The following is a 27,928-nucleotide window of genomic DNA, read 5'->3' on the forward strand; positions in this document are numbered from 1 at the left end:
TTGTTGTTCAAAGTATTCAGCCCACCGGTCAAGGCGTTCCTCCTTATTAGAGATGGTCGTTCCATTCTGATGTTTGATGCTTTCACTCACAGGTGGTTTCCGGGGACCGGTCGCACGGATCAACTGAAATAATCTCCGGGCATTACCGGCTTTCTGTATGCAGCAAGTAAGGCGACCCGGCTGATGGCACCACGCGACTGCCGATGTGGCATGAGAATATTGTTAGTTGTGTAGGTCATGGTTGTACGAGGGCTGGGATACTGCCAGGGCGCCTACACCTAGACAGGAGGACGATTAGGGTCCTCAGTCAAAGCCTTTGGCTCAAAAGCCTAACTGCAAGGCAGCGGTGTTTGGCGGGAAATGCAAATGCATTATCATTTCTACGGAACAAGTCGCCACATGTTCCAACCCCCAACTTGGAGGGCCAGGAGACTGTGTTCGTCATACCTCTAACCATTGACCAACCTGGTATGAGAGACTCTGTGAGTGTCGCGGGACACTCTCCAGTATAGCTCAATGGATCGCTGAGGTGCGCAAACCGTCACACCACGGTAAGGTCCAGTCTCTTCGTGACGGATCCAACTGAACAAAGTAAAAACTGACGATAGGACGGCATCAGTACACCCGTGTTCGGTCCTTGTCTCGCTGTTTATTTATGAGGATGACGGAATTCACATACTTTTCCTTTCATTCGTGTGAAACCGATTAATTACACCAACCAATGCTCGTCAGAATACTATGAATTCTACAGGAGCACCGCTATATTAGCCGAAGTCAAACAGATTAGCGCCACACAAACATTCGGCAAGTGTGTGCACCTTCAATTGGCGAAGTTTCAAGGTCATTACAAGTGGCCTTCAAAGTGAGTTGATCGGGAAAATGACATCAGGCTGCATAGATGAACTCAATGGGATGCTTGAACTCCGTGAGTCCTCAGGTGCGTACGCTTGTGTTATGTTCTCTACTAATCAGTCAATCTTGTTTGATGCATTTTCTCCTGATAGATGTGCCAGCAACTATGTCTCACTTTGGCCCAACTCAGGTGCAGTAATTCCAATACCAATCGCTCATCTAACTACTATGTCGGGGTCGAAATTGTCGCATTCCATAGTACAACCACACAGATAAATCACACCACTTTAGTCCACTAGTCTCACAGTGAATCTCAACACATCTCTGGTGTGACTTGGGTCACTCACAGTTATCAGCTATTGTCTCGTTTAGTGAAATGAAACAAAAGTAATCTGCCAGCTGAAATTACCCTCCTATCTGTAGGAGGTGAGGACTACTGTGAATGTATTTCGTCGCACCACGTTTATTGATAGGGTGTTTCAATAACCTCTTCAGGGTGGTAGGAATTCAAACCATTCTGTTATATCGTTCAATGTAGCCGAATCCAAGTTCAAAAGACTCCATCACTCAGCTGCAACACCTCATGCCACCCGAAGGAGGTACGGAGTCTGGGGTGCTGCCAAACTGCCCAAACATAGACAGGAGCAGTCGAGATGCAGAGGTTGGGTTCGAACCGCGAACCTTTCGGTCAGTAATTTCGTGTCTGAACCGCCCCAAATGCAATCTGTCTGGTTGTATGTTTTTAATAATAACGCGACGGAGGAATTCAGTGCAAATGATGACCTAACTGCACTTTGTGCACTGTCGGTAGACTGTGGGCATGCTTTAGTCCGTAAATCACGTGTTCACTGGTGGCCGGGACAGGCCTACGTGAATTAGGGCATTTTTTATTCCATTGATCCTTAGTGCTTACCTTTGAGGTAAAGAGAAGTCATGCTCCAGCTATGTACTTTTTGGAGCCAAACGGTCGTGCACTCACTAATTTAACACCTTGTCCCTTACCGCACGAGTGATTCTGCCTTTCGTGGTAAGAGTTATTCGAATCCCATGAACGTGTGAAGTCCCCCCTTTTCAGAGTGTCCAGTGCAAGCCGATCGTACCAGCACAGCACCTTCTGATGCCTGGTGGCTTGATTCACTTACGCCCATTTATCCGTTAGTTTCTCCATCTTTCTGCATCAGTTTAGAACGTATTCAGGTGATGTGGGAGCCGTGATGTCGAGCAATTCGAGGTCTTGCTCCTTACTCTGGGTTATACCATTTGGCACAATGCTGTTTTCAGACAATTCTCCAATGCGCCTCAAATGGTTCATGCGAAATGGCGTCGCACCTAGTCCATGCCCTACCTGAAAGGCAAAAATAAGGACTCGTTTAATGGCAACAGCATACATCCCATGCACGTTTTTTTCACAGCTTTTGTATCCAGTGTTTTTTTATTAGTTCCTTCACACAGTAAATTGTCACGGTCGGGCTTATTTCTCTCCCCGCTTTACTGCTTTTCCTCTGTTACGCAGCGCCGGATACGGTGTGGCGACCCGTCCTCGTGATTTCTCTTCATTCCTTCTGTCCGTTTTTATGATCAACATGATGGTTTACACGCTGTTCTACATTTTCATGAAGGTAAGTTTTTCCTCAAAAAAACACTTGTTGTCCGGACGTAATACACTACTCATGAGGTCGCTGAAACTCGCTCGACAGTCTTGGGCACTTTCATCACCCCTCCCCCCAGCTTACCACTCTTCACGGTGTGGAGCAGTAATGCCCTATTTGTCTCATATTCCACCGGCCCCTATTTATCAACCCTTGCATACAACCAATGGACAAAAGTGTTGTGACTGGTTCCAGACTGATTCGGCTGTTCCCGTTACATTCGACTAGATAGGATAGATATCTGTGGAATGCTGATAGAAAATGTACAGAATCTACTGGAAAGCGCCTTAGGCTCCGATAGTCTCTAAGGAGATTGCCCAATCGGTTAGAGCGCGAATTTACTGACCGGAAGGTCCGTGGTTCGAACCCGACCTCTGCCTCTCGATTTCCCCTGTCTAGACTTGGGCAACCTTGCAGTATTCCAGCTCTCGTGCTTCCTTCGGGCACCGGAAGGGTGTTACAGCTGAATGATTTTTCCCCTAAGGAAATGCGTAAGCATTACGTGCGTAGCTGACGATCACGTTGAATGAGTTGAGGAAACAGAAGACTCACCAGTACTCACTGTTGCTGTCTGGATATGCAGTTTGAGTGAGTGATTCAATGAGCTTCAGGTGCGCTTCTTCAAACTGCTTTTGTTGCTGCTGCAATAGTTCTCGGAGCTGATCAAATCCGATTGACATCGTGGGTTACCGTTCGCCAATTGTAGTAACGGTACTTTTCTCAGCTTAGTTCTCGGTCTGAGCTTCTCAAGCTAGCGTTCGCGTCAAATCAGCCACCAAAGGTGCACAAGGTCTATTAATGCCCAAACGAAGTCAAGAACGGTTGTGCAGAGCTTCGTATATATAGCGTAAGCGGTTATAACTGGAAGTTCTGACGCGTTCTGGATGCGCCATTGGCAACCGGCATTTGGCCAATACTGGGTCATGATTGGCTGTTGGGTCCAGATTGTTGACCAATCAGATCTCGCCTTGATACCGGACCGGCAAGCGTCCCGAATTCTGGTCCAACCTCGTGCGGGCCAGGCTTATCGGCCGTAGCCGCGCCTGAAGACGTTCGGTATAGCGGGGTCCGTGTGGATTCCTGCCTAACACATGCTATGAAAGAAAGTGATGTAAGAGAGTTCTTGAGGCAATCGATATCGTGTGTGTGTGTGTCTAATAGAGGTAATTCTTTATCTGTCCGCCTCGGTACGACACGTCCGGAAAGTAGGTGAGTTGGCGGCTCTCACCAAACATGGCTTAGCAACATACGACCGACGTAGTGGGCCTGAGATTGTTCACGACCGGAACACCGTTATTGGAGCGAACAAGTGAACGACCACATTTGGCCATTTAGTCATCCTATATATTTACTCAGACGCTCTGTATGTTTTGTCCTGACAATACAGCCGTGTCCCGAGTTCTCTATCTTTTCCCTATCGCATAGTTTGGCAGGCTCAGTGCGGGCGTAACCAATAAACGGCCACCCACGATATAACAGTATGGTACTCACTGAAAATACCGGGTCCGTACTTTATTGATACTTCTCAAGTTCATCACAATGCTGTGAACGGTGTGGGCATAAGACGAATCTGAAACCTCTCATTTATCACGATTCATTTCCAGATAAGGCACAAAGAACGGATCCTTCTAGCACCCATTCTCTACATGGTTGCAGGCCTGGTCTGTTGGTCCGCGGCAATTTATTTTTTCTTCCTTCGAAACACCACGTGGGAAGTAAGTTCTTTTTTATATTCGCATATCGCTTTCTTCAGATGCCTACAATCAAAAGCTTTCTGGTTCACCTAGTTTGCATCCTTGTGTGTCGTTTCGAAACCCGGTTACACATTCACTTAAAGCGCGCTGTATCTATAGTGACATTGTCAGTTCCTGCCTCCCTCTCCCTCCTAGGTCACACCGGCCCAATCACGAGCTCTCAATCATCCGTGCTTGTTGTTCGATTTCTATGATGCGCACGACATATGGCACTTTTTGTCCGCGTCTTCCATGTTTTTCTCCTTCATGGTGAGTAAATTCGTCCGTTACTATTCATCCATCCTTTATATACCCTTGTTCCATTCTAGAAAGTCCAAAGTCCAATTTCACGACACACTTTTGTCTTTTTTTTACAGAAAACTCAACTGAATGTGCTGCATCGGGTCACTTGTTTCAGTTGATATGATATCCCATATATCGCGATTGTCTAGACGTAACACGCTACTCATGGGGCGGCTTTGTACAGCATAGTCAGTTGAAGTGGACCATCGCGATTCAGCTGGATTCGGTTGAGTCTTCTGTAAAAAAAACACAGATCCATGCGGAAATAAGGGTATTTGTTGAATTCTGTCCAATTTGGGTTGAAGGAAACATCAAGCTGAAGGGGACTCGGGGACCACGCCTATCTGATAAAGCCCAAGAAGGGTGAAACTGGTCGAAGGCTGTTGAATCGTTTTCAGCAACCTTATGAGTAGTGCGTTACGTTAATCCAGTGAATTTTATTCACTATTTCAACACAGTAGCGTCGAGGAACCAGATAGAAGGAGGCTATCTGCCTATTTCCATGCTGTGAATCGTTTTCAGCAACCTTATGAGTAGTGCGTTCCGTTAATCCAGTGAATTTTATTCACTATTTCAGCACAGTAGCGTCGAGGAACCAGATAGAAGGAGGCTATCTGCCTATCAGATAGAGTCGAGCGATGGGTCATCGATAAGGATATGTAGTTCGTAGGCCAGTCAAACAACCTATGTGGTTCTTAAGGCCGGTGGCTCAGCCTCGGTTGGTACGACCACTAACGTTCACAAGGTAGCCATGTTTCCTCTTGATCTTCGGACCAGCACACTAGGTCGGAGCCGACGCAGAACCGGCGGGCACCGAATGTGTTGGGTTACAGCGTGAAGCCAAAATGTACAACAATTCGCGGGTCAAAAACACTTGACAGCTTAACGAACGGACACTGTCGGCCAATCAAACATAAGTAGTCTCTCAGGTTACGTGCACAATGCGTGATTCAGTCGTTGAGCCACATGTGGCTGCGTGGCCAGTAACCAGCACAGAGTACATTTGGGCCAGTAAAACAATGAGCTTCGGACAAGTTTTTCTTTTGCCCACGCAGATCGGAATTTTTGAACGGGATAGCAACGGGTGATTCGTTTGTTGGGTACCTAAGTGCTTCTGCTTGGATACTAGGCATAAAATCCAAAAAAATTGTTCATTCCGGTTGAACACAGTGATTTCAAAGAGTCAGACTTTTGTTCCCTGCTATTTCAACGAGCCAACGGATGTCAGTGGCGTTCTTGTTGTCAGGTTCTATCCAGATTGCCTGAGTGAGTGTCTGGCGGTATAAGTACCTTGGAATAATTGTGGTAAGCTATCACTAAGTCCCTCCCCCGTCCACGTTTACTCTTTTCTTTACAATAAGGCTTTCAAATAAATCATGGTTGTACGACAGTGAGGCATCGGTGTTGAATACTGATGCCATGCTGTCGATGATGATTTCAACGAGCACACCAGTTAATGCTACCTCACTCTTTTTGTCAGTCGTTTTATCCTTCAACTGGTTGGCTGGCATCCGATATGAATTTGTCTGTAAGCAGTGTTTTGACGCAATTAGTGTGTGAGCAGGGATGTTAGATAAGCAGAGACGTTTTACTCACGAATGGAAGTCCTCCTGTGTGGCCTATTAGATTCGGTTACACCGTCTAACCCCCCCCCCACCCTTAAATCTGGTGAATCTGGTAAGACGTTACTCTTATCTAAGATCACCCAACCTTCTCCGCGTCCGTGAGGAAGAACACTAACAATGTGCACATGATAACCCTTCGAAGCGAACAGTAGCAATTCATTTTACTCGCGATCTGAAATAGATCTCCAGCTGGCTGAGACCAGGCATCGATAAGTTCTGTTACAGCTCGGTTTTACGCCGTCGCTGAGAGGTATCCACTTTCACCAGCCGGTGAGGTGGAACCCCAAGTGTTTCGCCGGAGATGTTTAGTCAAAGAACAGTAGAGGCTACGGACCGACGATGACGTCTTTGTGTTCTCAAGTGATTCATTTCGAAGGATACCGGTCTCCATAGATGCGTGGAGTACCGGCTTGAACACGCGAGTCGTTTTTTCAATTCTGAGCTTTAGCTGTTGGGTGTAGGCCTATCAACACAAGTCCGTTATTCCTGTTCAAGGTTGTATCCATGTTCATTGGATTGTGACGCATAGTGGACACTAATTCAAGCTAGGAATTAAGCGGCGTTCGCGTGCGAATCGTGTATTTTATATCAGTCGTCACACAATATGACGCACTGCTTGAAAACCTTGTGAAGTGGTGAGTATACACGGAATAAACACTACATTGAGGGCTGGAGATGCGAGCCGACATCTCAGATTCTGAGGCCCATACTTTTTAAAACGTTCATTCCAGTTTTGTGAACGTACAAGACTGAACTCCAGCACGTCTCACATCCAGCTGTAATTTACCCGTATTCCGTCATCACGCATTTCCTCTTCAGTTCATTCTCCTGTGCATTTGTGGCGTTCTCTTACTCGTGCTTTTTTCATCTCGTAAATAGATCATTCCTCAGCTTCCACATTTTCTTTGTTTATGTTTTCAGATGCTAATGAACTTGGATGATGATTTGGTTGATCGACCTCGCGATCAGATAGCTGTATTCTAAATCATTCTTTTCATAACCAATCTCATACATCGTGACAAGCACTGTCCTGTGACCTGTGACCACATATTTTCTCATTCGTTTCTTATCGCATTGATTTTCGTACCCCCGTCCCATATACTTTCTTTTTTATTACTTGCACGCATTTGCTTCCTGCTTTTCGTACACGATCTTGTCATTTCGTTGTTTCCATTGGAAAAAGTATGCTCTGGCTTCGTTGTATTACGCATTTTCCGCTTTAGTTTTGCACGGATACGTACGTGTACCTCGTGCGGTTTGATCACTTGCCGCGTGTAGCAACTAAATACGCTCGTCCGTTTAGGAAGTTCCAATTGAAGAAGTGAAGAAGCGCTCAGCTGTAGCACCCTTCCGGTGCCTAGCTGCCATGCCACGCGAAAGAAGCACGAGGGCTGGGATACTGCCAGGTTGCCCAAGCCTAGACGGGAAGTCGAGTGGCGGAGGTCGGATTCGAACCACGCGCTCTAACCACTTGGGCCATCTCGCCCCGTGGGTTGCATTTGGCACAGTATTCCATCCACCAAATAATCAGAATCTGTTGAGTTTTCTTCCTTTGTGGTGGTAGTAGTGAGGCATATCAGCCTAAATGACACCGACTGTCAACTGGCGATACTTGTTTACATCCTCAGGAACGCAGCCATTTTTATGGGAGTTAAATTCCGCAACTATGCGCGCGCGATCAGTGCAAATTTGGTCAACGTTTCAACACAAATGACCGATAAAGGGGCGAATTCCTAGTCCGCCTGGCACTCGATTTGCGTTATCGATCGGTCTTGCTGTTGTTCTGGTGGAGGCTGTTAGTAGATCCTGGTCATGAATTAAAACTAATGTGAATTCAAGAAATACACTCATTTGCAAATCAATTTGGTTTTCACGGGAGACTTAACTGAATCTCTCGTTCATGATATTCTACAACAGAATGTACTGCACACATGCCGCCTCATGATTCAGTTGGCACGATATTCGAGATATCGCAGTAAGGAAACTACTCACAAGGTTGCTGAATACTCTTCGACAGCCCACGTCCGGTTTCGCCCTTCTTGGGGCTCATCAGTTAGGCACAGTCCCCGAGTTTCCGTCAAACTTATGTTCTACTTGAACCCCAATTAGATTGTTTTTGAGAAATATGCTCATTTGCAATTCAATTGGGTTCTCATGGGAGACTCAACTGAATCTCGAAAACCGTCCAATTTGGGTTCAAGTAGAACATAAGGTTGACAGAAACTCGCGTCTACTTGACAAGCCCCAAGAGGGGCGAAACCGGTCGTGGGCTGTCGAAGAGTTCTCAGCAACCTTATGAGTAGTTTCCTTTATGATAATGTGCATTCAATTCATTTGGTCCATATGTCATACAACAATGGAGCGGCTAGTGGTGAACCTTGGTTGTGTTCATCCATACATACGACTTCCCTCACGAGGTGGTTGTTCTTTCCAGTAAGCGATTTATTTGAGTCGATCCCCCTTGCTTACTAATTACTGTCTCGTCTATCAGCTCGTGATACGTAAAGTGCCTGACAGATGCATTCAATTGCAGAGGAGGGCCACATGTACCCCGTTGTCAAAGTAGTTGGCATCCGTAAACGCGGTTGTTTCGAAGGGAGCGGTGCGTTTCGGGTGGGGGTTGTCGTGGTTTCTTTCACTAAAATTAAATTTATGCAAATCATCAACGAAAAACAGAGGACATTTGTACGATTGTAGCATTCGTTCGTTTTTCTTACAATTGAACATTTAAACAAGGATAAGCTAACTCAATTTCTGATTATGGGTTTCTTTTTGCATTAAAAATATCTCAACTCAGGTGCATGAGGTTGTTGGGTTTACTTCGAACCTCTTGGGGTGGATGCAATACATATTTCCCAATGCTATCTTATTCTAAACACTACGTATGCATATATGCTTCAAGAATTGACAAATAGGGATGAGTGAACTCTGTGGTTGTACGGAAGTGGAGCATCGGTGTCAACACGGGTGTCTCCGATGATAGTGATCTTGATAGTTTCGGCCTTCCAGTTCTGTAGAGACATGGGATGGCGGCCCAGCTGTTTTCACTGGTTTGAGTCAACCGAGCAGTTGTTTTGGTCGAATACTGGCCCTTGAAAACAGGTACCGTTGTTACTCTCTAGAGGAGACAACCCAATCTCTTCCGAGGCCGATCTTCTGGGAGGGGGGTTAGCTGGCGAGCACAGTCAAGGTACCGGCAAAGTGTTTTTGAGGATGTGTTCCTGAGAGGCCAACGGTTTGACAGCACCGTCGTGGAATCCTGAGAATGATCTTCGAAATCTTGGTATTCAACGATGGAACGAAAATAGCGAAGGCATGTGTGCATCATTTTCTAATTCGTAGTCTGATCCAGTTGTGTCACGTTTCACACTCTACAAGCTGTTAAGTGTACACCCTGGGCGCGATGTTTCTCCCGTCCGTTCGGAGCTTTTATTCATGATCGAATCGCAATTGTAAGCCTGAGTTGACATATAACAGGTGGTGGAATGCAAAAAATAACTATCCCCAAAAGGTGGACTTCCACACTCACACTATATGTGAAACATTCGCAGCCAGCTAAGTGATGAGTTGCAGCTAAAGCCCGCCTACATAAATATTGCCGCGGAAGCCTTGCTTCGAAGTTAGCAAGAAACGAACAGAACACAGTGCAACCTTCACAAGCCTCTTTACGTTAGGATGTTCAGCTAAAGTCCAAAAAAACTTCTCGATACACCCCTTGTCAAAATAAAGGATAATTAGTAAAGTGCTTCTATTTAGGCGTAAAGACAACTACGACTGTGATTGTGCAAGCGAATGCGCATCTGTTTCTTTCTTCTGTTCCGGACAGAGAGGGATCAGGATGTAAACCTTGACCGTGTTGTTGGCGTTCCTGCTATCATGGCTCGGACCACCAATAGTGGACATGCGGTTTCTTCTTGAGCTGTATTCACAACACTCAATAATCAATAATAATAATACTCGTTCGGCTGTAGCATATTTTCGGTGCCTAGCTGCCATGCCACGCGAAGGAGGCACGAGGGCTGGGATATTGCCATGTTGCCCAACCCTTGACAGGGGAGTCGAGAGGCAGAGGTCGGGTTCGAACCACGGAACCTCCGGTCAGTAAATTCGCGCTCTAACCACTTGGTCCATCTCGCCCTCACAACACAAAAGATGGGCTTTATAGGCGCTAATCGACTGAAGCACCAGGGAGGCATAAACAAAGCAAGTGAAATCTGGCTGGCACCTCGAGTTTTAGGTCGGTTTCACCACTGTATTTTTCAACGAAGCTACCATTGAACTGATAAGACAGCTGACGGACAGAACTGCCTTGACGTTTTGATCTACAGCAGCGGATGTGACTTCGCCCGTGAAAATGTCCTCGTGTTTATTTGTTAGTCGGATATTCCTAGAGCCACGCTCATTTGCTTCTCCATCAAAGTGAACTATTGGTACCGAATTACAGAATCCAGTTTATGTGTTAAACATTTGCCCTCATATCCACCCTGCTTTTGAGATGGCCACGTTTATCGGTTGTTGATCTGTTCGCCGAGATTGGGAACTGACTTGTCATCAGTATCTACGTGAGTTAATATAGCTTTTGAAAATTATTTGTTACCTCTTAACGTGATTGGCTAATTGGGAGACAGCACACTCGTCAATTGTTGGTCCGTTTGTGATTTTTGTTGCGTTGTGGACTGCATCCCTTCGAGTCGATTGGTTGTCCCAGTTCCCTCTGCCCGTGTTCATCATGAGTGGTTGCATTTGAGAAGAAATTAGACGATGGGCACCGCTTAATGATTGTGTAACCACCGACAATACCCTATTCGTGGTTTTTGAGCAGAGGACGAAGTTCAAATTAACTTTGGTTCTAATTCGTGTAGTTGCGTGGAGAAGACGGAAACAGAGCAAGCACGAAAAAGGAGATAAAGTTACCAACACAGTACCAGGTCAAAATACGGAAACTGGATGATAAATTTGCACAATGGCATCACGCCATAAGGTAGGAGGACGGAATCGAGAAATGCATGCGTTAGAGTTCAATCTCGTTGCAGTCCACACTGACAAGTAACTCCCGACTGCATTTCTCTGAATAGTGGCGAAGTGCAAGGAGGAACAAGGATTTGAGTTGCCGACTGGAAATCAACATGGAAATTGACATTGCATTATGATCAGACCATTCGAATCAAAGCAAAAGAGCCGAAAAACAATACCACTTTGAAAATGCCCTAAAACCATTTATTTGGAAGCCAAATCACCAGTGGCAGGCCTCTAGGTACCGTTCCTTCCAGGCTATTGCTCTTTGATATATGTTAAATAAGACTTACCTGCCGAACGGCAGGAGAAGGATGGTGTCTTCCGACACAACTGGAATTCCAGGCAGACTTTGTGTAGCACACCAAATCAGCATTGCATGCTGATTTGGTTGTCCGGGCTGAGGACAGTCACGATGGTTCAGGAAATTTCATTGGGTATTAATTCATTCCGCACTCCACTACAATCAAAGTCGGTGTATTTGATTATCCTAACATGGCCTCTGGCGTAAATTCTTCTGGGACAGACCTAGTATGTTGCATACAACACATCAAACCCAGAAAAGGGGGCACAACAGCTGAGCTGTGAAAGACAAGAACCAATTGAAACCCACCAAATGGATGTAGGAAGACAGTCGAGCGCTTCCTCACTTACGTAGTAAGCAAAAATGTTAACGTAAGATTAAGACCAACTGCCTCGGTCAACATCCTCAAATCCAAGTCGCATAGCCTTGGTACATGTCAGATTTCAAAGAGAATTGTGGAAAACCAGGAGTACCAATAATACAATCAATTCGATTTCCTGAAAGATTTCATCGCATGGATTAAATCAGGATTAGATTAATATTATTCATCTCCATAATGTGCATATGTGCGGCTCTCCCGAGGAGCTGTGACAGACTGAAAACTTCTAACCAAAGCCATATGTGGCCGATTCCGATACATTGATCTGATAAGTCTTACCCAAGACGAAACAAGAAACCGAAGAAGTGCTCCTCGATACTAACCTAACCTTGCTTCCACAATCGGCATCCAAGTCTCATGGGTTTGGTACTTACAGGGTTCCGTACAATAATCATGGGAAGGAGTAGTACTTGACTGATGTCGAGGAAGGGGCGAGATAGATCAGTGGTTAGGGCACGAATTTACTGGTCGGAAGGTCCGTGGTTCGAACCCAACCTCGGCATATCGACTTCTGCTCACCAGGCTCGGGCAACCTGGCAGTATCCTAGCCCTCTTGCTTTCTACAGGTGGTGAGGCAGCTAGGTACCGAAAGACTGATACAACTTTACCACTTTACCTTTACACGTGCTAAGCACGGAAACGACTTCAGGCGTGAGAGTGACCCGTGGACTGGGAACGTATGCTCGCAAAACACATTGATAAAAGTAGTCAGTTCCAATTAGCTAGAAGTAGTTCTGTTATAGTCCGATCACCACAACCAGCTTGAAATGGTAGTCTAGCTGGCATGTTGCAATGATACCGCCGGCTACGTTGGCTGGAAGCTCATGTCCAACAATGCCAGAAATGCCAACTGAAGCAACGAGAGCAAGAGCAGCGAGCCCCCTTACTACCACTAACCGTAATATGATATGAGAATAAAACCAAAGATCAAAGTGTCAAGGCAGAAAGGTATTTTCTCCAGGCGACCAGCGCACTTACATTTATGGACGCAGTAATGTTGCCTTCTCCCAGAAAACGGCAGGTTAGAAAAAATCGGCCCCAAAATTGCATACTCCAGTCACTCAAAAGTTCCCGCTGGTGAATTATCCAATACGGTAGAAAAGCAAATAAATATGCCAAACCGATGCGATTCTAAACTCATCTACTGTGCAAAGCAACATCAGCAGTGAGATGTCTATACCTTCGTCTCTGCGCCCTCGGACCAGACTAGCGCCTGCGGCAAAGCAGATCAGGCTGTTGAATCGTCGGCTCCGGGAAGAGACCCTCAAGAAATCCTTACACATCGTTGCTTTGCGGTTCAGTCAACGGCTACGGAAAGATTCCCCTAACAAAAACCTACATTTTCATAAAGAAAACTACTTACAAGGTTGCTGGAAGCCCTTCGACAACCCACGACCAGTTTCGCCCTTCTTGGAGCTCATCAGGTAGGCGCAGTCCCCAAGTTTCCGTCAACTTTATGTTCTACTTGAACCCAAATTGGGATGTTTTCGAGAAAAAACACTCATTTGCCCTAAAAAGGGAGAAACCGGTCGTGGGTTGTCGAAGAGTTTTCAGCAACCTTGTGAGTAGTTTCCTTACTGCGATATCTCGAATGTCGTGCCAACTGAAACATGAGGCGGCCTTTGTGCAACACATTCAGTTGTAGAATATCATAAACGAGGGATTCAGTTGAGCCTCTCGTGAAAACCAAATTGATTTACAAATGAATGTTTTTCTCGAGAACGTTCGTTTATGTTTAGCTCGGCCACCTTAACCGACTTTTTCTAAATACTCCGTTGCGTAATCAAATCCACCTGTGTATGCGCTTTGTGTAGCCTCTGGTACACAACTAAATAATGCAAAACGTGATCCTTTTTAAGTCTGATGAATTTCAATTCTACGCAAACTGAGTCAGAACAAAAGGAGAGTTTTATTACCTTCTGATGTGATTGCGCACATCATATTTGTACAAAGGTAATAAGAATAAAGTGCCAGTCGTTCAGCAATAACACCCTTTTGGTGCCCAGCTGCCAGGATACCTGAAGAACGCACGAGGGCTGAGATATTGACAAGTTACCCAAGCGATCGAGACGCCTGTGTTCAGATCGAATCATGAACTTCCTGGTCACCACGTTTGTGCCTTAATCGCTGGGCTATCTCTGGTCAATTGTACAAGGATGAATAGAATCTCTCTCATATTTGGAAAGTTCGCAGAAATCCCACGAGAGGGATCGACAAATACTTCACCTGCCTCAGTCCAGTCAACCTGAGCATCAGTCTGCTCGGCTTTGACAGGTTTTTATAACCTCGAATCCACTCATCATACCCACTCTTTCGCACACTGGCTGCCAATCACGCAGGGCGAATGAATTGTATATAGTCATAATTTGCATAGACAGCACTAGTGAAAAACTGGTGCTCAACAGCCACGCATAAGCTATCAGTCAAGTATTCTGAGCCAACAGGGATTAGCTGAGCGAAGAGGGTCCCGCTAACTATTCGGGAATTCCCAGTGTAGTTATCTATCAAACACTTGTGTTTTTCTATTTACTGACAATGGATTTTCTTGGGACATCCTTTCTTTGTGAAAAATTTGAACCAAGGGACCGTCTGTCCTGAAAGTCGATCCCTCCGAAGGAGAAAACTGTATTTACCTGGTAGACATTGCAGAGTGAAGGACAGAAACAGTCACATCCATTAGAGACGTTTTCAAAGTCAAATCCGATACAGGTCTACAGCCAAGGAGTTCAATCGGTTCCGTATCCTTGGATCTATTTTTTCTAATGGCAACACTCAAATCTGTTCTTGGGTCACCGGACGGTTGTGGACTCATTAGGGATGTCATTCTGTTTAGATAAACAGATTAATTATGTGTACGGAGGCCAGCCGTCCCTACTAACCGAACGGACGGATGCGTCACGTGCAGGACACCGACCAAACGAAGACATGCCTTGATTGGTCAGAATGCCAGCCAATCCGAGTCAAGCACCTTTGACTCGAGGCCTCTCGCCCCCTCACCGAGATTCTGGCACGATCTTGTAGAGCACTCTGTGACTACCCTATAAATACAGTTGTAATAATTTCCCTTTGTCTCCACAGAGGGATGTGATATACCATAGTGGACGGAGCAGGAAGCCAAGGGACCGGTACAGAGTTGCACGATCGTCCACCAAGTCACAACATTAAGCCTATGGATACGTACTGTCCATTGGTACCACAAGACAGCCAACTCATACCCCATTTGGAAGAAAAGGCCGCAGCAGTTTCGTGTCCAGTACTCCAACTCCAGAAAAGTCACTCGTCGTGAAGAGCTCCTGCTGATGAGATTACCACAGCTAAACGGTTAGTCGATTAGGTCAGGCATAAAAAAGATGTGGCTTTCTAGCTGCAACGCCATTCGGATAAAAAAGAACTCGCATTGAGCCTCGACTCGGTCATCCATTGTTGATGTGAGGATCTTTCGGGGATGGTGATCAGTCCAGGACGCGCCACTTAAACCATTGATGTCTCCTCAGTAGTCAAGTAGAATGGGCAAGCGGTTACAAGTGCTAGAAAGCGACTGGTCAGTTAACCTAAATTAAGCGTCAGGAGCATGAGATGCCATGTGACGCAGTTACACTTTGAATATATTTTTACGAAACCCGGTTCACTGTGAACAAGAGGAAATAAGAAAATATTTAAAAAATCGTTCAGATGTGGCACACTTCCGGTGCCTAGCTGCCATGCCACCCGAAGGTCGCACGAGGGCTGGGATACTGCCAGGTTGCCCAAGCCTAGACACAGGAAGTCGAGAGGCAGAGGTCAGGGTTCGAACCACGGACCTTCCGATCAAGCAAATTCGGCTCTAACTACTTCGACCACCTCGCGCGAAGGAAAGAGGTATAACTATGAGTTCGGTTGTGTGAAACCGAATGAATCCGATCGCGTACGGTCGCTGCGCTGCGCACACAGTTCCACTTCGGTGCCATGCACTCGACCTGTGTCACTGAGTTTCGAGCTGGTGTGAAATACGGCTGCCCATCGCAAGAGCAATGAGGATTCTAAGGGGTGTTAGCGTAACGTCGCAATGTCATCAATGCCATTAGTCGAATGCTCCCATGATGAATCTGCATTCCACGGAATGTAGCAGAGTAAAAGAGGCGAGTATGGTTGAGTATTTGGATGATGTCTGTATGCGTAGTTAACAAGAAATAATTAGTAGCGAAAACGGGTAATAGAGCAGGAGTCTGTTCGACATCACAGATAAATGCCAAATGGTCATCTATATATCACAATTCCGGAGAATGAACTAACCGGAGGGTTGTCATTAAGCCAAACTCCAAACCGGATAAAACTGTAAATATGGAGAACAGGTTTTCTCCCAGTAATTCGGAAAGCGTTTACATCAAATGTGGAGAATCCGTAGCTCGGAAAAAAAGCCACCTGAAACTATAGATATGACGTACCACTTGTTTAGCGCTGGTTTTCATGCTCATTTGGTTGGACAGCTGCCCCCATATCATTGCCCACGTTCTGATCTGGCATCTGGACGACGATAGGTAGCGGTTGGACCACTAGTGAACCGGCGATAATATCATACGTGCAACGATGATAGCGAAACAGCATCATACAAATGAAGGAAAAGATTGTGAGGAAGCTGGTGCTCTTCAACACCGAACGGACGATAGCTCTGCGGGGAATGGAAAAGTCAACAATCGTTGTTGTCGCTTAGTTATGTGGAACTCAACTTGTAAGAAAATTAGGTGGAAGTTCCAAGGCCGCATAAAAAATGTCAAGAAAATCACTCGAATAGATTGGAGAAGCGTTCTCAACCGGTATTTCAGTGCTGCCCGGTAATTAGGATAGGCGCAAAGTACACAAACGGATATATTAACCTTTGAATGGTCGACATCTGAAGAGCTGGAGAACTGGCTTCTCACAGGGAAGGAATTGACAATTCACCATCCACTCGGTTCCACTCTAAATGTATGATGGAATATTACCCCGCCCATAGAAGAATTAACAAAATCGAGTGTATTATCTCCTGAAAATGATGGTTTCTGTTAGGAATGCATTTATGAATGAAGCTCAGTACAGCCTTCGGTTACAATTCGTATAGTAAAAGGAAGATGCATCCAACCCTCCTGTAAGGGTAACCTTGGAGAACGTAAAACGTGTCCGTGACCGGGGAATTCGTCTCTACAGAGAAGCGATAGATTTCACTAGGAACTAAACATCAGTTTGCAGGTGTGCCCGACTCCACATACGCCAATTTGATGTCCATGTGTGAAACACGATAGGATACCTGGGCAGTAAGAGACCACACCTGCCTGGTGAGTCTCCAAAAAGCGAAAGCGGAAGAAGATTGGAGCAGAGTTTTCGTCGACCGTACAACTGGTGGCCTATCAAACAAAACTAACCCGATACCTTGAGTATCGGCCCCATCGCACCGTAGGACAGCCTCTGCAGCCCAACTGCTTGAATGCAGTAGATGAGATTCGCTTAAGTTTCGCGATCACAAGTGGAAACGAAGCTGATAGAAATTGGGAAACTATGCTTATCCCGGAGGACGAGCCTGGTAGTGGGTTGTTGAAGAGTATCCAGCAATCTTACGAGGAACATCACATCGAACTGGCTACTATGTTTCAAAAAAGTCCATTAGCGTAACCGTCTTGCTCATTGAGTGAATGTGGACTATTCGATGAAAAGGTCTGAGAAGAACACTCTCCATTCTTGTTGGAATAAGGGGAAAGAAAACGATCCGAGAAAGTTCAAAACTAATTTCGAAAGGTGATGTAATTTCCTGAAGAGTTGAGTCACACAACAGCAGAAGAGCTAAGTGATGAAAAAATAAGAGTATGAAAATACTTGTCAAATCTTTTGACGGGCATCCTCACAAAGCGACGCCGATACGTAAGTCGAAACGCTGGTTTTGAAAGTAAGAAAACGACAAATATAGATTTTCCATGCAGGCAACGCCGTTCTAAATGCCAGAGCGGTGACAAACCAAATCAATCTGAAACGCAGGCGGAACCCTCTTCGAATTACACCACTGGGCGAGTGATGTACGAATGATATCTATGATGAAGACATTATCAATAGTTTGATGATTGGTTGTCTCCGTGAATATCGAAAGATCTATAAGGTGTCACTTCATCCACTCCCTGCCTAAGCCACTACAAATAGCTTCCCTAGAAATCTAAGGCAAATTAGAGTGAACTGGTGCTCGAGGGTCATGGAGGGATGCGTTCACTGACTAATGAGCCGGAAAGTGTGAGCTGAGACCGCTGCTATCGTCGTCATACCACAAGTATGAGTACGATGGATGGGGCAGATTTACAGGTTCTTGTCATGATGTAACAGTGGATACTACTGATGAGGCATGCGAGTAGTATGCGGTTTCTCGGACTCCGCCTTGATATAATGGAAGGTGGAATTTACTAAGGGATCTGTGAAATTGCTTTGTAGCATTCGCTTACATTTGCGTGATAGTCAGTGAATATCTAGGAAAGTTCAAGAAGACGAGTTCAAGAAGAAGACGGATATTCAATTTTTAAAAACAAGGTGCATTTGAGGGTTTTGCTTTCCTGTCTAATAGTCTGTAACTGTTCGCTGCCATGCCACTCGAAGGAAGCACGAGGGCTGGGATACTGTCGGTTGCCCAAGGTTTCTAATAAACAAGTCCGCAGCGACGGGCTTTCCCAATTTTCAATGGTACTATTCAGAAATTCGTGATTTTCAACCATCGCGTTCGACTATGTATCAACTTGGATTTCAGGACGTTCAACCGGATCAATGATGACTGCAATGTCATGTTAAGTATCCGTTCAACCGAGAACTCGGAAGATAACGGCCATAAAAGTGGCCAGCATGATCAAAATGCCTTAGATCTGATTGAGAGGAATAGCCTCTGTTCAAAAAGCGCTTTAGAATACATTCTGTCACTCATATTGACATAATTCTTGGAAGGAAGTGATTCAGTTCTCTTTCCGAAAGAATCGTCTTCTGAGATCTGTTGGACATAAAAGGCGAGCACCGTGAGATTGCAGGCTCGCATCTAGGTAAGCAAATCTCACAGCTTCTTATCAGGTAGAAACAAACGCTCATTAGAGGTCAAACGCTTGCGGTCACAAAGCAACGATAGGCTGACCAGCACTACGCAAAAAGAAATGATCCTAGTGTCACAAAATCGACAGTCTTAAAGGATGCTAGGAAATCAGTACTTCAAGGGTGAAGAAATCTTTTAAACATTATTTTGAAAACAGTTCGTGGTCTGTTGTCAAAAGAAGACTTTCTGTACTCTTAGGGATTGGATCGACATTTTGATCAATTCCTAACACGCATAGGTTTGTTGCGGTCACATTAGTCGTGATTCCATGGACAAGGAAATTTTGAAAAAATAAGTGTAGGATAATTTCTACAAAGGAAACTACTCACAACGTTGCTGAAAACTCTTTGACAGCCCACGGCCGGTTTTTGCCCTTCTCAGGGCTCATCGGGTAGGCACAGTCCTCGGCGTCCGTCAACGTTATCCTCTACCTTATGAGTAGTGTATTACAAATATACATGTACCGCGATATCTCGAATATCGCACCGACTGAAACACGAGGTGGCTTGGTGCAGCACATTCAGTTGCCTGGAGACATCACAAACAAGAGATTCAGTTGAGTCTCCCGTAAGACCCAAACTGATTTGCGAATGAGTGTATTTCTCGAAGTGTAGGATAACATCTATTGTTGTTCATCCACCGGAAATATGTGTATGGGATGAGACAAACGTGACAGTGGTCCAATGTTTACATAAATTGCTACAAAAAACCCGACGAATCAAGAAGAGTTATGGATGGATGACCAGCAACCAATCCAACGAAAGTGGCGCGCGCGCGCACTCTAAAGTTGGTATATCCAGCCAACGGTATATCACATATAGTGGACTGTCACGTATGATCTGCTGCCACGTGCTCGTTACGAATGCCTCGCGTGCAATCGATTGTAAAACACGTAAACAAAGACCATTTATTACCATTTATCTGTGCATGTGGCTGCCATATGACTCGAAGTTACTACGTATCACCACCATAGAACGGTATTACAACAGACACTCATGAAAGTAGTATATCAGTGCTTCCGGTTTTTTTTCATCAAAATTTTGTCTCCCAGCCTTATCGAGCAATCAAATTTGAAAAGTCAATCTTAGTGGACCACTCTGTGGACGACTTTCTACTGCTGATTAAACTCAGAGCTCCGCAACTATGAGACAACCAAATTATACAGCAACTGCTAACCCAAATTATGGGATCAAAGCAAGTGAACTGAAAAGAAAGTAATAAACTGTGCAGAAAGTTGGAACGATGCTGTTTTTGACAAGTGAATGGTTCCCCGTAAACAAACAAGGAGTAAGGGCTGTACCAACCTGATGATTCCAAGATTACTTCCTGGCACGACTTCAACCATTTCCGGTAGGGGAATGATCTCGTCGCAAGAGACTACTCGTAAGTTCATGATCCATTTTCCAATGGTAGCACCGCCCGGACCCCGGCCGAAGAAACAACGGCTGATGCAGATGGCCTAGGAGGGAATAAAGAGGATAAAAAGGACCCGATTGCTACAAGCCATTTGCGAGACACGGAGGTTATCACGTCGGGATGCCATCAAGGATACGACATAAAAGAATTACATGAAAATGAAGGTTTATGTGAAAATAAATCCACAAACGCAGAGAAGTGGTGAACAACGAGTATGTTGGTGATTCACTGCGCTGCGTTACCGAAACCTGTCGTGCTAAACGTGGTCCTTTTAAATTATTCTTGTTGTATTCCTATCTACTCTTGCTTTTAGAAGATCACAGCTCAATGAAGGTCAACACAACAACAGTTTTGGGTCAATAGACAACGTGACCCAAAGCTGTCATACGTGCATTCGTAACAAAAGACTGTAGATTGACTCAGGCAAGTGCACTGATCCCAGAGCGCTTAAGAGTGGATACTGTTTGTGAGATGGACAAACGACAAGGGGAAGGATTTTCTGGCGTTGTGATAGCTCATTCATTCATATGATATACCACACCCAACGCCAAAGCGTATGCTGCAGCTCATATTGTCCGTGTAGCCAATGCGCATCAGTAGTCGCAGTGCTCTAAAAAAATCGTTGAGTTGCAACATCCTTCGGTGCCGAGTTGCCATGCCACCCGAAGGAAGCATGAGGGCTAGGATACTGCCAGACAGGGGAAGTCGAGACGTAAAGGTCGGCTTCGAACCACGGATCTTCCGGTCAGTAATTTCACGCTCTAATGTGAGCCATCGCTCTAAACTTGTAACCTGACCAGCTGGTGTGATTGTCAATGATGACCAGATGACTGACACCTGCCCTCCATCACTCTGATCGAAGTAGACTGATTCGAGTGCAAATCAACCGACTGGAGTTTAGTCGTCACTAGAGACCTCATACCCACCACAACTGTTGGTTAGGTCACTGGTAGTTCCCTAGATGCGGACAATGTTTAGGGCTATGCCAATGGGGGTCATAAGGTCAGTAGATAATTTCCTTATTGGCAAACCAATTTCATATCCGCTAAGGACAGTCAGCACAACGCTAGTTCCAGCGACCTTAATAATTCGACCAGCGATAAACGAGAAATACAACCAGAATCACCATATCGGTGTAAGTGCATTATAGTGGCCCCACAAAAAATAAACAACTTTTGTAAGTTATCAAGCCAGAAAGAACGGGAAGCGTGGTTCACTCAAGTGAAATACGCTTGGAACCTACCGATCGTTCAGTTGTAACAAACACCCTTTCGGTACCTAGGTGCCGTGCCAACGGAAAGAGGCATGAGGACTGGGATAATACCAGGTTGCCCAAGCCTAAACAAGAGCAGTCGGGATGCTGAGGATGGGTTCGAACCACGGACCTTCCGGTCCGCGCCGTAGCCACTGAGCAGTATCGCGCCGATAAGTCACCGTTTTAGAAAAATACACTTTAAAAAGTGGTCAGATTTAGTGCTCGGCAGCGTTTCACCTTTGGAACGAGGGCTTCACCCGGCCAAGTAACGATCCGACAAGAATGGTTGAGTTTTAATTTCAACCCAAAGTCGAACAATGAGATTTTGAATTAGAATCGGACATAGCCATTGTTTTCTGAGTAAACACAGAGTAAACACAGAGTAAACACAGAGTAAACACAGTAGCCGCCCACCGTAACCTTCGGAAATGAGACTAATGAGGGAAGTTGTACCAAGATGTCTCACATGCTCGTTATCGAGGCCCGCCCTCTGGGTCGAGAAAACTAATCGTAGTCCTGGCCAGCAAGACTCAAATACGAACCAAAAATGAAACGATGGAGACGTACTCGAACACTACAAAATGATAAACATTGAAAATTGGAGTAATAGCGAGTCATCAAGTATTACCTTATGTTACTGTGTAGCTTCTCTAGCCATCCTGCTAAGTACAGTTACGTTACACATTAGAAAGTGCTTATTTTCCAACTTCCTGACAAATATTCATAAGCAGGCGATGGCGTAACTGAATGGTGTAAGAAGCACTAAAAAAAGTCGGTTGCTATTGTGTGACAGTCGACTTCGATATTCAGACCAAAGCTCCTAGACATTATGGCACTTTTCCTGGAGGAATGATTACGCCATTCCTCGGACCAGAGTGTCTTCTGTCCCCAGATGTGAAGAGGCTCTGAGAAGATGTGATGTGACGAGTATACTAAAGGCATTAGGTTCATTGGATACGACGGGTACAAGTAGTCCTTAAGCCAAAAACGTAATCCCGCTAAAACTTCATGTTCTCCGAGTTTTAATCACAATTGCCTACAGAGAAAGATATTTGAAATTTCTCTTCTTCTGAACATAATTTACATTCTTCAACAACGGTGATATGATACGGTACCCCCCATTCGAAGAACCCTCAGTCGAAATTGTTTATGGGGTGTTTCTTTTCGGGAATACATACAAAAATGGAAAAACCGTCCTTCTGTGACCGTTTAGGGGAAATTCGGTTGTGAGTGGGTAGTTCCTATATCTTCTATAGACTTCAACAAAAACTAGTGGTCTACTTTGTATGCCCGTTTTTTTTTTGAAGATTCTGAGCCTTTGCGCCCCTCAACCCTGATACTTTGCTGATCCAACAGTATTCGCCACACCTGACCGTGAGAAACACGTGTTAGATGGGCTGTAACGTCGCTGTGTCCTCCTTGTGACGCAGTATATCAGCCATTTAGGCAAATGAAAGTGGAGCCTCCAAGGCTTTGATGAGGGTTATCACGTAGAGGAGAGAGTACTATACCATCATGGTCACTCTTCATCCAGAGTACTATGTTCGTTACGCAACAGCGTGGCGAGCAAGATAGCAATTCTGTTACTAACGCCGTGGTTTACGAGAGCATAGCTACAGAATGCCTGTCACCAGCGGGATATAATGCAATCAAGATATGGCCCCGATTTTAATTGCACTGCGCAAATGGATAGAACTGTGCATGGTGAAGTCAGTAGAATCGATTTTGTGATGCTAAGAGATAGCGATATGCGAAACGACACGAAGTCGTTCACATCAGGGTCATACTGGCTTCACATAGGTGGGTAGCGCCGACAGCACTGATGGCTACCGCAAGTTGGTGATAACATTTTTCAATCACTGTTGGTCTGCAAAATGGTAGGCGATGGTGCATGTGATACGGCAACCTAGTATATTAGGAGTCTCAAAAAAAATCGTTCAGCTGCAGCACTCTTTCGGTGCCTAGCTGCCATGTCACACGAAGGAGGCACGAGGGCTGGGATGCTGCCAGGTTGCCCAAGCCCAGACAAGGGAAGTCGAGAGGCAGAGGTCGGGTTCGAACCACGGACCTTCCGGTCAGTAATTTCGCGATCTAACCATTTGGTCCATCTTGCCCCTTAGGAGTCTCAGAAAGATTACTGTTAGCAAACTAGTAAACTTGTCAATTGTGATAGTCACCGGGGGCTGCCCATGATCGCAGAACGTTCTATGGAGGCTCAGAAGAAGGCCACAGTGCCCACGATTGGTACAGGGATGGTCCCAGGCCATCGGATACAGCGACCAGCAACGATTACCTAGATCACAACGCTGAAAAGCAGTAAACAGATGACTTAATCCACATGTACGTTTACATGAAGGAACAACCAACATGATACTTTGGATCCTGGCATGCTGGCAAGGTGAACAAGAATGGACCCATTCGCACGAATACTTCTGCATACCAGGCCGGATATACCGAAAGGATATCACCCAGGGTACATGCGGATGACAAGACGCACGTAATCATGAACAAGACTGGAGCGATTCCGCCGCGAACCCTATCAACAAAAGGGACGCTTGAAATTCATGCGAAAATTGTCATGCTATTAGCCTGGTGGCCACAGAATCCACGATGCGCTTTGGCTCGAGATAGCTGAGTGGTCAGGACGCCAACGTACTAACTGGACGGTCCGTGTTACGAACCCAACCCCGCCATCTCCACTGCTCCCGTCTAGTGCTGTCTCCCTCTGAAATCTAGCCGGTTGAGATGCTCCCGGGACGTTCACTCCCACAAGCTGAGTACGCAGACGCTAGTCCTCTCCTTGGTGTTGGCCCTCCAAAGCAAGTCATTCAAGTAATCCAAGTAAGTTTGCTGCACTATTTCGCATGCGCTTCCCACCCACAAAATGCAAAGTGCCACTACAAGACTGCATGGGTCGAACTCAAACCTCATGCCTCTGGACAAGTCGGTCGGGTTGGGTGACCTGGACAACTGTAACACTTCCGGTGGACTGGCGGAAGACTACCAAACTTCCACAACTACATCCTCCGCATGACGATAGTTTACCTGTCAAGGTCAGAGCATACTCGCGAGTGAGATCCGTACTGTCCTTTGCTTCAGCAACGTGGTTTATACGAAGACTCTCGGCGTTTGACCACGGGGCCCGGCTAGAACGTCGGATTAGTAATGCACAGCCACGCCAGGTGGTTTAAGGAAGAAGGAACTCCCAGAGGTCGGTGACTTGCGCAAACTCCACACGTTACACTGGTTAGAATGTGTACTCCGCATGTCCGTGGACCGTCTGGATCGCCGAGCTCATTTATCCCAATAATGCATTAAGTGGAGGTGAACGAGACGTGGTACAGTCTACGAATTGCGCTAATCAGTCACGTTGTAAACTGTCGTATCACTAGATTGGGTTTTTGGGACTCATCGGCGTTGAATGGTAACAATAAAAATGTAATGCTCGTCCAGGTGCCTAGCTACCATGCCACCAGAAATAAGCATGAGGGATGATATACCGTCAGGTTGTCCAAGCCTAAACAGGAACAAACGAGATGCAGCGATTGGAACTGAAAATTCGCCCTCTGCTCACTAAGCCATTCCAAGCGATGCTGGGGGACGTAGCTCAACAACACAGTCAAGGGTGTCCGTGCACTGAAACTATCGTTATGAACGCATGGCTACCAAAAAGTTAAAAGTTAGGCTGAATCAACATCCACTAACTGATCATAGAATCGCCTCCAATACTGCTCCCTTCCGCAGTTTCCAAATCTGTAGTGGTTTACAGTTGGTAAACTGAACTATACCCATTGAGAAGAGAGTCAGCAAAGCAATTATGTCGCAAAATTCAGGAGATTCTTTGGCTATCCGGGTGGCTACGAAGCATCTGCGAGCAACACGGCCATTGCACAGCTTTGCAGCCGCGTAGATCTATTTAACTTGTAGACAGTAGTAAAACGAAAGATGAAAGGAGGCGATTTGTTGTGTAGTAAGCCCGCACATTAGAAAAACTATATAGCAGATGACATCGAGTGTTGTCTATCCGCGGAAATCGAAACGACTCGTTAAGTTAGACACTACTATAGCTATGCTTACAGAAGCGGTTCAGGAAGGGAATGAAGCCATTGAAGGATCAACTATCGATTGTACATACTAGAGAATGTGTACCTAAAAGCGAACGCATTAGGATAACAATAGGAGCATGGAACCCACACATAGCACCTGTTAGCACAATAGAAAGGTAACGAAGTAACCGGAAAGTGCAGACGGATGTCAGGTGTACGACAAAGACTAGGCAATCCTACATCCAATTCCATCACCTAGATTATTCAGGATCGCATTCAGCAATTTGGGCACATAACCTAGATTACGTTCACAATTCCATCTCACTAAAAACGAGGAGGAAACTCAAAGGTGATGGCCGGACAAGGTTTGTGCACCAGAAGTTTGTTGTTTCCCCTAGCACCGCGGAGTGACGTGTTTTTGATTAAATGCCCTATCCACCAGAGCTAGACAGCAATCGGCTTGTATGACCGCACATTCATGCGTAATATATATAATATATGCGTACATACTGTGGGTCAGACGCAGGAATGTGAGCCCCGAAGGCACTACATTCTGTGGCACCCGAATCAGCGTAACCAACCCAGGTACGAAAAAGTACGTGCCACATGAGACGTTACTAAAACAGGATTTGATTGGCTCTGGATACGTACAAAACTGTTGTATTAGTTATTAACTTCCCGGAAAAACGAAGGAGAGAATATGCGCACTGAGGAACTTAAACTGGAAAACAAGATTGCGCTAAAATTGGATACAATAATTTATGATGTGGAGTTCCTAAGAGGAAAATACAAAACAGCATCGGCATTAGGATAAATTTAAGCATACCTCGATAATGGCGCCGAAAAAGCGGCCAATATGATCGACGATCAGCAAAAGATCAAGATCAAACAAATCGCCATCAGCATCGGACATATCTTGCTCACCATCACCACCAAAAAGTAACTGTTCCAGCCTGGTCAGGAACAATTCGCTTTTTCGCAATTCGGACTTGGCCCAGATTCGTGCACGGCGTAGAGTTCTATATTCGGAAGCAGGGAATATGTTGAATCCGAAAAGCCTAGAAAATCCTCTGATGTGGATTAGCGGAGGGAGAGTGATGAAACATACGTTGAAGACGAGGTATCTCCACTTAACCAGTAAATGATTGCTACTTTGATCACCAGCAATATAAGCGAGTCTATTATCTCAGCAGCTACGCGGCGCCATGGATGCGGAATGATATAACGATGAACTGAAACGAATAGAGTACATGAATGGAAAATCGACGGGCTTACACTGCACAGGGATATGACGGTTATCAACTTGAGCGGCCGAGTGTCGTTGAGAGGCAGCCAAGTTTTGCGACGCACGCAATTGAAATCGCTGCATTTCCTTTTCATACTGTTTTTGTGCAAGGAAACTGGCTCTCCACCATCGATTCTGTTCTTCTGCAGCCTGGCGCATCTGTTGTTCGGAAACCGAGAGGGCCTGATGCTGTTCTTTAACCCATTGTTCCAAGGAAGCATAGTAGTTCGACCACTCCGTCGTCATTATTATATCACCTGAGGATGCCACTGAAAACGTGAAATATAAAAAAGATTGATGGGGAGTAGGAATACAATTTCCAAAAACTTATTCGCTTGTAATTGAATAAAAATGAACCACAAAAGGACAAAAACGGCATCATACAATTTCTAGTCACTGTATATCATCAACCTTCCATCGAAAACTACCATATCGTGGTGGTTAGCCATAAGTTGTGAAAAAGTTGGCCCTCTGATCGCTTATTGGTTAATTTTGACCGCTGGTATTTCATCTCGTACCGTCAGAATACTTTTAGAGGCCACGAGTCCGATGCGACTCAGTTACGCCAGCGACACAAACCATCAAGTGGGTCGGGCTCTCAAGTCGTCTCCGTAAAGTTGCCTGAAGAATTGGCCGTTGGATTACAGATCAGACAGTTGAGTCAAAAATCAGGAACGGCTAGAAGGCTCGGGAGAGTTGAAAACTGCGCCGTTAGCAACCACAAACGGCACTGAAGACATGTCGCCTTCAAATCAGAATCTATAAAGACATAACTCCTCTGGACATGATAGAAGTGACGGAATCGAAAAGCGTATTACCATATATTCCATACCATATATACCATATATCCATGAGACGCTGCTGCATCCACATAGATGTTCGAAATGAAACTAAAATGGCCGATCAACGAAGGTTACTGGAAGCTGGATATGTATTTATTCGATCACGAACTTCACAGGGTAGCCGACGTGAAAACGAATTCAGTTTCCCGTGGCTAGTCAT

At 45.4% G+C, this 27,928-nt stretch overlaps 2 protein-coding genes across 2 annotated transcripts in view; one reads left to right on the plus strand and one right to left on the minus strand.

The window, feature by feature from the left end:
- Positions 1-8,271, plus strand: part of T265_14015 (hypothetical protein) — a gene marked incomplete at both ends in the record, with an annotated part of 46,306 nt that extends 38,035 nt beyond the window's left edge. Inside the window, 6 exon segments of the mRNA XM_009171655.1 lie at positions 2,366-2,471; positions 4,106-4,216; positions 4,391-4,504; positions 7,084-7,137; positions 7,466-7,669; positions 8,002-8,271. Coding sequence (XP_009169919.1) covers positions 2,366-2,471; positions 4,106-4,216; positions 4,391-4,504; positions 7,084-7,137; positions 7,466-7,669; positions 8,002-8,271 — 859 coding nt within the window.
- Positions 3,423-27,928, minus strand: T265_06380 (hypothetical protein; the record flags this gene model as incomplete). The annotated part of the gene is made up of 12 exons (XM_009171628.1): positions 3,423-3,595; positions 5,727-5,811; positions 5,881-6,033; positions 7,428-7,579; positions 8,345-8,469; positions 10,120-10,376; positions 16,347-16,506; positions 20,229-20,383; positions 26,468-26,711; positions 26,750-26,873; positions 26,917-27,195; positions 27,844-27,928. 12 exons carry the CDS (start codon positions 27,926-27,928, stop codon positions 3,423-3,425), a joined length of 1,992 nt encoding a protein of 663 aa, XP_009169892.1.

This window comes from Opisthorchis viverrini, assembly GCF_000715545.1.
Source record: "Opisthorchis viverrini unplaced genomic scaffold opera_v5_130, whole genome shotgun sequence".
In the NCBI taxonomy this organism is placed as follows: domain Eukaryota; kingdom Metazoa; phylum Platyhelminthes; class Trematoda; order Opisthorchiida; family Opisthorchiidae; genus Opisthorchis; species Opisthorchis viverrini.